Source organism: Urtica dioica, chromosome 4 (genome assembly GCF_054948205.1).
Source record: "Urtica dioica subsp. dioica isolate 48M chromosome 4, U.dioica_male_clone48M_v1_H2, whole genome shotgun sequence".
Classification (NCBI taxonomy): Eukaryota; Viridiplantae; Streptophyta; class Magnoliopsida; order Rosales; family Urticaceae; genus Urtica; species Urtica dioica.
The window spans coordinates 19,711,607-19,720,870 of NC_142759.1; the positions used below are offsets into that span (position 1 = coordinate 19,711,607).

Genomic DNA, 9,264 nt, shown 5'->3' on the forward strand with positions numbered 1-9,264 from the left:
GGAAAGTAAAACACAATGTCGAATGCAAAATATAATAAAAATGGGAGTCCACACATGAAACATGAGCCACCTTAAGATTGAAGAAAAATCAGGACGAAGGCAGACGCCGATCAGAACAACACACGCCCTCTTCTCGATTTCATACAGCCTGAAATGATCAGGTTAGCCAGGAAGGGATGAAATACCAGATTCTATTCTTTCAACAACAACAAAAAATAAATAAATAAATAACGTTAATGCCAAAAGGCAAATAGTAACGCTCAAAATATCACTCCCTGAATATTAAAAGAGTACAGGGCTCAATCATGTCAAAAACCCACCCAACTTTAGTTATAATTACAGTCAAAAGTTTCACAAGCAAACATCCGTAATTACAAATGTGATTATTATAACCAAAATTTTCAAAAACATGATACAAAGAAGATATTGTTAGAAACGACAAGCCGGGATGACTTGACGAGGGTCGAATGAAGTTTCAGAGTTCGGTTCTTTCCCTTTAGACTATACACGTTGTAAACAAAATGATTTCCTCAGTACACAGCAGCAACAGAGAACACGGGTTTTTTTTACACAAACAAGACACTGTAACAAGAAATATGAGCTGGTAAACTACAAAATAAAATATAAAAAATATATTAAGATATTACTAAAATATCTATGGCTTGGCTAGCAACTTCTCAGGCAAGAAGGGCGAAATTAAAGCGTCTAAGTTTAGCAACCAGAGTGCAAGCGCGGACGTGGTTTGAGGCAAAGTCGCAAAGCCTGCGATCATTTCTTCGCCGTTATCGCATTGGCAAAGCCAGTCCTCATTCATTGCCCCGATAAAATCGGCAATAACCTGCAAAAAGGGTTTCACTGATGATCAAATAACAGAATCAAAGGAAGTGGAGTGATAAATAAGAAGAGTTAGAGAATGGACCTGCAAAAGCTCTTGCAGATTCGAGGTACGTCTCAGGCGTTTGACCCATAACTTATGAGCACATTTTGTCCAAGCACCGATCAACGACTCTTTGGGCATCGCCGACTGCACAGAATGGACAAGGGAACATTAGAAACAAAGATTGATTGCATTACGGTCCGGGATTTGGATCTCGTGATTAGAGGCCATTGTGATCAAGTTCCGATAATCACGAATACTCAACACTAATATCCACTGAAACCCAAGGCTACCTCATTAATAAAAAGAGACCCACTTACAGTTAGGTTTTAGGACAGTTTTGGAATAATAAACTTAACATAATTAAACCATAACTGCATGATTAATTAACCTAAATCCGGAATAATAACCAAGCATGATTTAAAACCTTATTGCCAAGTTTAAACAGCCTGGCTCGCATCTTCTTCCAAGGTTTCCAGAATTATCCTAAGGCAGATCTTTATGGGGATTGGGCGAGCGCATTGTAATTTCATTTTTTCGTGGGGTTTTTAGCCAGTGATTCCGCCCCTTTAAAAGACTGGCTGGCGTGTTCGTTTTGCGTGCGGTCGTTTTTTTTCTTCCTATAACTCGGTATTTTGTCTTCACTGGGGATGTAAAAAGCATGTGCGACACGGTATATTGCCATTTCTTATATTATATATAAATATTAAGTTTCTTTATATATAAAAAAAAAAGTTTAAACAGCCTAATTCCGTAATTATTAACACCTTGTGGCTATATACGTAACAGTGTTATTTGAGGGTAAAAAAGTACTGTCTGAAGTAACGGTCTTTACCTCAATTGCGTAAGTGGCGGCTTTAAGCGTCTGAATTTGCGAGCAGAGGAGCTTCCGGAACGTTTCCGAGCCTTGGGTATCTCGACATGTGGCAGCGTGAACAGCATATCTCTCCTCTTGATCGAAGTCAATCTCGAAAGTGGCGTGGCAGACTCTGCAGTGCTTCTCGTCTCTCCAATACAGATCGTGACAGCACTCGCATCTCGTGAGAGAGTCGAAAAATGACCTCTTAACCCTTTTCACGGAGTTAAGATCCGGGTAGAAGGAATTCCATACCCACTTATCAAAGGCTTGGAGTCGGAACCACTTTTTCTTTTTCTCATCTCCGCCGCCACCTTCGAGGAGTATAGCCCCAGCGGAGGAGGGTAAAGCATTGCTCACGGCTAGGCTGTTCTCTACATCGGACACCGGAGAACAACTGTTTTCACGGATTACATTCGGAGAAGATTGGTCCGATTGTCTGTCTGTTGTTCTGCTCGACATGGCTTCACAGAGTGACACCTGGCGTTTCTCCAATGACTCGATAAGGAGAGCCTCTCGCTTGCCTCTGTCGTCCAAAGCTAACAATAAGGCGTCCAAACCCTGCAAATCCAGTCAAAGCAAGAGTCAGAACAGAAATAATGAGTCGAAGAAGCAGTTGAGCAGGTGCGCGCCGTCCAGTCCAGTCTATAACCAGTCTCCAAACCGGACCATTTTAAAAGGTTTGAGAAAATTGAAACAGGACCAGAGCGTTTTAAGAAAATAAATCAAACCACACCATACCGATTTAGACGGTTTCAGTCTGGTTTAATCCATTTTGAGTACATTTTATTTTAAAAAAATTACAGATTTAATATGAGAACAGCTAAAAATACTTAAAAAAAAATAAATTATTTACATAAATATTCTATTAATTAACACGTTCTACCCAAATTAGTAGGTTTAAGTCTTTAAATGTTTAAGATTGATGTTAAAATATAAAATAATAAATATATATAAAAAAAAATAAGGACCAGTCCGGTCTGGTTCAGTCTAAACCGTGGTTTCAATTTATCAGCCGGACTGTTTTAAACCAGTCTTAACAATTAGATAAATAAAAAATAAAAAAAATAAAAAAACATTTTAAGCCGGACCAGTGGCTTAAAAAGCCGGTGGTCCAATCCAATTTATTGATTTTTCTGAACACCCCTAGAGCCTATAAAAGCCAGAAATATTTTACTTACCTCTTGGGTATCAACCACCTCCCAGTGACCATCCTCGGAAGATTCAAAATAAATCCTACTGTGACCAGGATCGTGTCCATTACAGGGGCCGAGGAAAAGCCAGTATCTATTGAACCTACGATCGCACCCCAAAAACACAGATTGCATCGGATGTACGCCGAGGAATCTCTCCTTTTCCGACAGATACTTCGGCATCGATACAGAAGAATCTATCGCGTGACACTTCCAATGCGCAAACGCTTCTTTGACACCTTGTATTTCTTCGAATTGGCTTTGGGGCTTCGACGATGATGACCTCTTTATTTTTCCCCCCAAAGCAGGATAGTATGTAGAAGTTGAAGGAACCTGTATGGAAAAGAACTAAAGTTAACTTATAGAACAAGAAATGGATGAAGACAATACAGATCATCAATGTATTTACCTCCATTCTGATGCTGCTTCCTTCACGAAGAAGATCAACAAGAGCTGTCATGGCATCCAGTTTTTCTTCGATACTTAAATCTGAATACTCGCCTTCTGTTAGTCCTAATAGCCATGCTTCACCAGGATGGCTCTCGTCAATTTCGGTAGATTGTAAGCTGTTTTTGCTTATAACGAGGCTTAAATTTCTTGATTTTCCATCTCTGATATCACACCCAGAATCTCCGTCGCTACTTTCATTGAGGTCATCATCAACTGATCCACAATCTTCGGAGTCTGACTCAAGTTCCTCTGCCTTCTTCACAATAGTGTTAACGCGTAGACGATATGTGGCCAATGAGATCTTTTCAAACAATGTAATGTCACTTGACAGCATCGAAACTACTAAAGACTCTACATCCTCGGTCGTGCTGGCAAGTTTCAAATCGACAATCTTCAAGACAAGAACAAAATATATTGCTGATGAGTGGAATTATCATTTGGCCATAATGAATAGCGTGACGATGGCTCTGATTGTTGCCTTGAAAGAAAATGAAAAGTATAGAAACTTACAGGTAAAGACTTTGCTAAATCGGAAACCTTCAATCCATTGTTTCCTTGTTCTAATAAAATTTTAAATAGTTCACCCTTCAAAGTACTGGGATGTAGACCATACAGTTGCATAAGATGTGATTCCTGTTAAAGCAGACATGCAATACCGAATTTCAATTTCCGAATTCTAACATGCACAATCACATACATGTTCAAACAAGGAATGAAAATAAATTAGGAGATAGAACTACAAAATGAATAGTCCCTACTGAGTAGATATTGAGGTAGCATAAAGAAGTCATTGTTCTAAAAGGAATCCAGAAGCAATTTTGGTGAATGTAAAACCTGAATTTCATAACAGGAAACTCCCAACAGCAATTTCTTGATAGCTATTTGATGGGTTGTACCAAAAGAGAAGTACCTTGGTGAATTAATTATTTTTTTTCCAAAAACAAAAATCATTAATAGCAAAAAAAATATCTGAATTACATACACTACGATTTACGGAAGACTAACACATGAAAGTGAAACATCAGATATTTAACCATTCAGCAGTCCGAATTATGGCCAGCTTGACAAGAAATGAGTTTTAAAGAGACTAACACATGAAAGTGAAACATCAGATATTTAACCATTCAGCAGTCCGAATTATGGCCAGCTTGACAAGAAATGAGTTTTTTTTTTTTTTTTTTTTAAAAAAAACGTAGCCAAGATTGAAACACTATCCAAGTGTCATTTAAAATCCTAATAAAGTTTACGAGTCAAATAAAGGATGACCCTAAGCTTGGATACCTTATCAAGAGTTTCTCTTCGAATTGTACTTTGCTTTGACCCAAACCCAGCTGCAACCAACACTTGGCGTAGTATCTCTGTCCATGTCAGAGGGTTTAGGGATCCCCTCCACGACTCCAAACTTAATTCTTGATTTCTAATCTGCAATATAGCAGGATAAATTACATAGCACAAAATACAAAATAAACTAGACTTCCAATTAAAAAAAAAAGTTAAAAGAAACATCGGGTGTTTTATTAATAAATTACGGCCGAGCCGGAAGAGAGTACATGATAGAAAGAAAAAAAAAACAACAAAATTACATAGCACTAGCCCAATCCCTAGCCAAGTCTGCTAACGAATTAGATTTAAACTCAGTACATGAAGAAAAGAGCCATAAGACAATACAATGGTTTAATAGACTTCCAATAAAATTAATCAATAACACATCGATCCCGAAATTGCTTAATGCATGTGAACTTACCGAGTGAAATAAAGCAAGATAATTACAGGACCGGCTCTGCAGATGTGAGGATCCATTGTTAAGCTCCGCTTCAACATCAGATAGAAGCAGCTTCAGAAAGGCTATATTAATTTTCCCAAGCAACACGGAATCCTGACACATTAGAAAACAAATTATACCAAACTGAATGTAATGTAGTGAAATGATTAAAATGTAAACATAAAATCCAAAAGAAGCAAAGGAGGTCAACAATGAGATAAAGACCTTGTCGTGAAATGCTTGGGCAAACTCGTCAAGGGTGAAGGGGCAAACGTCGATCTCAAGAGCATAAGTATAAATGAAATGAAATACCTGCCAAAGAAAGCTTCAATTCTCATTCGAAACAAGCCATCACATTTTGCACTAGACAGCTAAGTGATCAATATTATCCAATATTATCAATGAATTCATATATTTTATGAAACAATTTTCTCAATGAATTCGATAAAAAGTACAGCAATATAAAATGATGTTGACATGCACAATATCAATGGTAAAAGAGAAAAGTATCTAGAGACCAAATTAAGACTTTGCAAAGACTACAACATTTTTCTGGCAAAGATCAAACTGACCTTAAAAAGTTTTTTGATAGTTTCTATAGATGATTCCCAAGGTTGCATACTGAAAGGCTGCTTCATCGTAACTGATTGAGGTGGAAACTTGGCCAACCGATCTAAAATACCACACAAACTCGAATCATCATTATTCATAGAATTATCGATGTTAAAGACTTTAGAGTGTTATAGTGTTGTGGGCAAGATGAATTCGCAATATTTTTAATGCAAGTCAAAATCAAGTATACTGTATACTAAGCTATAAGACAATGAATAAAAAAAAATTAAAATATATATATATATATATATATATATATATATATATATATATATATATAAAAAACTACCAAACCCAGAAGGCCTATTATTTTAGGATAAAAGGTAAAGTCAACTACCATAAACCACAAACAAATACACCAAAAACAATGGAATTCGTCCAACCTTTGCAAAGTTCTCTCGTCTCTAGCTCTTCGTCGTCCATGAGCATTGAAATTTGATGAATATTCTCTTGAGAATCTCGTCCTTCCAAAGCAAGTTCGCATTTCTCTTTGTATGGAAGTTGTAGATACACATCTTTGAGAAATTCAACCTGTTACATAACAAGATGTATATTACTTCTACTCAACATATAGTCACTATACTGGTTCTGGAAACGAATCATATTTACCTCTCTACTTCTAATGGGGTGCTTCTTCTTCTCTTGTAATTTTTTTCGTAACCTTACCTGCTTCCAAATAAAATAAAATAATTTCAACTAATTTTCTAATTATAATCCGAGTGAATCAACATGAAAATTTCTTTGAGAAAATAAATGTACTTACGGCATTAATGTTTTGTTTAAGTGGTTTTCTAACTTTTGGGCGTGAGTTCCGTGACCCAGATCTTGATAGTGAGGAAACACCGATTCCATTGTTCTCGGAATCAGTGACAACGGGACAAACTATGCCATGAGGATTAGTTGCTCGCCAGGCTGTCATCAATCCTTTACCCATGCCATGCTTTATCGGGGCATCATTGTCATTACAATCTGAAGCCTAATCAGATGGTGATAGTAAAAATCAATGTATATAACCGGAATGGGGACATGGAATAAAATAAGGAAGTGAATGTTATGGAATGACCCTTTTGATCCTCTAAGCAAAGCTGCGAGGCTTGTTTGAGTTTACCTTTCTCTTTTTCAGGGCTATTTGGCTCTCTTTGCTAGAATCTTCCGTATCTAAGAAGATGTGCAAAACGCAAAGCATGAGTAAAACATAACTAGACATAATAAAAATAGTTTGACCGAAGGAAACTCATGTTCTAAAAAAAAAATACTGTCTAAAATTTCCAAGAGTAAACTACGACTTCTAAGCTATAATCATTTTAAAACCAAAGTTATGTGTATGGTTTTGAGTTTAACCATGGAGAAACAAACAACTATCTTTGTGTCCCCTGAAAGAAATATATTGGCCATATTAGTCCCTAAATCCTGTTTTGTTTTTTCATCTTAGCCCTCCCATCAAAAATTGACGGAAATTGAGCACGCAAATGACACACATTGGAGAGCTTAATTGTAATTTCATGGTTCAGCTCTATTTCCCGAAAGGATAAATGTTTTCCGTATCTAAGAACATAAACGAAACACAAAACATGAGTGAAGCATAGGTTAAAATTCTAAAAATTAGTTTGACTGAAAGTAACTAGGAGAGATACCATACGACTTCTAAGCTAGGAATAATTATTTACACTAGCAATAGTTTATTAAGTGTGCCATTTTCTTGGAATAAACAGATGATAAATAAAAAGCAAAAATGTTGTCTAAAGAACTAAGAGGGCAACATTTTTTTTGTAATATACAGGCTAAAAAAATAATAAAAAATAAAAACAGAATATACTCAACAAAACAAGTATCAGAAATCAGACCTTTAGAACTGAGACGCATCTGAGAAGGAAGAGAATCAAACTCGACCCCAAGAGGAGGACCGTCTTTTCGAAACACCTTTGCAAGAATGTAATCTGCGCTAAATATATCTTGAGCAAAATGGAGCTTTTTTCTCCTCTTCGCAACTGTGTTCATCTTCGTCTTAAACACCGATCTTTTACCGAGTTTCGAAAGCGAAGATTGCGTGACCGTCTTCTTAGCAGCAAAATCAATTCCATCATGACTCTCATTGTCACTCTTTTCCTTTCTTCTCTTCTTGACAAACCAATTCCGAATCTGCTTGTTGCTCAATCCTAGAGTTTTAGCATAGTTTTTTACATCTATTTGGGAAGGATAGGTGTTCTCTGTTTCATCGAAGAAGAACAAAGTCAAAAAACTACAAGCATTCATGTACGTGCATAATCGTATGATTACCAAATCATTGGTAGTTCATAAAGCTATAATTCAATAAATCTGTAGTCTATTACTTTATTTCTGATTTCAGTTCATATTTGCTTAATGATCTGATCTGTACCGAGACTGGCCTAGTGCCTTATAGTATGTAATTTGCTTCGGACTATCTGAAGCTTTCATTTTTATTTTTCAATCAAATTTCAGTTTCTTCTATAAAAAAAAATTTAAAATTTTTTTTTAAAAAAATTAATAAATAAATCAAACTGATTTACTAAAAGAAAGTTCATACTCTTATAAAACTTATATTTTATCAATCATTTTCTTATATTTTTATCAAAAACCACAAGAACCGAATGAGACAAGGAAGATTATCCGAAAAACTCAGGTATATAAACGGGCTTCATTGTCTAAATTAGACGATGACGTTTGAGGATATTCAAATCAACAGAAGAAAAAAAAAATTCATTTGCTTAGTACACTCATATATATATATATATATATATATATAAGATTAAAGTTTCTATACCTGCATAAAATCTGTCAAGAGCTTCAAGTTGAGTAGGAGTTTTCCTCTTTGAATTCATCTTTAATCTTTGTACAATCTGGAGCTGCGACTCTCGAAGTCAATAGTTCTGGAACCAGCGACTAATCTATAGACAAAACTTCCATTTTCGATACCAATATCCTGCCAATGGCAACGAAGCAAACATATAATGTTCGAATTAAGAGATTGCCACAGAAGAAGAAGAAGAAGAAGACGAAGAAGAAGTTGGAGAAGAAAGAGTGTAGTGTGAATTGAAATGGGGAAATTGCATGTAAGCACTTACAGAGAGAAGCGTCAAATGAGCTTGATTCTGAAAGAAAAAGAAGGAGGAGAATAAGAAATAGAGAAGTGAAGAGAAAACATAGAAGAAGAAGAAGAAGAATAGGTTTCAGAGAGGCATTTTATCACCATGGATGTATGTAGGGTTTTGGGTTTAACCAGAGAGGAATAGACAAATAATATCTTTATATCTTTTACACAGCAAAAATTTAATAGAACCAATTATCTATATTTCACATTTTCTCCTCATAATCCCAAATGTATGTCGTATTCTTAACTATGGGCCTAGCCCATCCCTCCTGTAAGAGAACAAATGGGAAATTAGATAAATAGCGCTTTTAAGTGTAATATTTCCATGGTTGTTTTAAATCCTTGTTCAAACGATAATAGAAAGTTATCTGAGATTATTGTCAAACATAAAAAATAAAATAAAAA

At 35.8% G+C, this 9,264-nt stretch overlaps 1 protein-coding gene across 3 annotated transcripts; it reads right to left on the reverse strand.

The window, feature by feature from the left end:
• Positions 1-305: 305 nt before the first annotated feature.
• Positions 306-9,020, reverse strand: LOC149401064 (Homeodomain-like transcriptional regulator). Of its 3 annotated transcripts, none has more exons than XM_089611569.1 (17): positions 8,834-9,020; positions 8,533-8,656; positions 7,595-7,957; positions 6,859-6,908; positions 6,514-6,726; positions 6,360-6,419; positions 6,134-6,281; positions 5,711-5,811; positions 5,364-5,450; positions 5,121-5,252; positions 4,658-4,798; positions 3,887-4,009; positions 3,336-3,767; positions 2,915-3,259; positions 1,713-2,294; positions 920-1,024; positions 306-838 (listed from the first exon to the last, which is right to left on the reverse strand). In XM_089611569.1, exons 2-17 carry the CDS (start codon positions 8,588-8,590, stop codon positions 656-658), a joined length of 3,123 nt encoding a protein of 1,040 aa, XP_089467695.1. In that variant the 5' UTR covers positions 8,591-8,656; positions 8,834-9,020; the 3' UTR covers positions 306-655. The 3 variants fall into 3 exon arrangements, with proteins under 3 accessions (XP_089467695.1, XP_089467694.1, XP_089467696.1); XM_089611568.1 differs by having other exon boundaries at positions 8,533-8,691; XM_089611570.1 differs by having other exon boundaries at positions 6,360-6,416; positions 8,533-8,691; positions 8,834-9,017.
• Between the last annotated feature and the right edge of the window lie 244 nt (positions 9,021-9,264).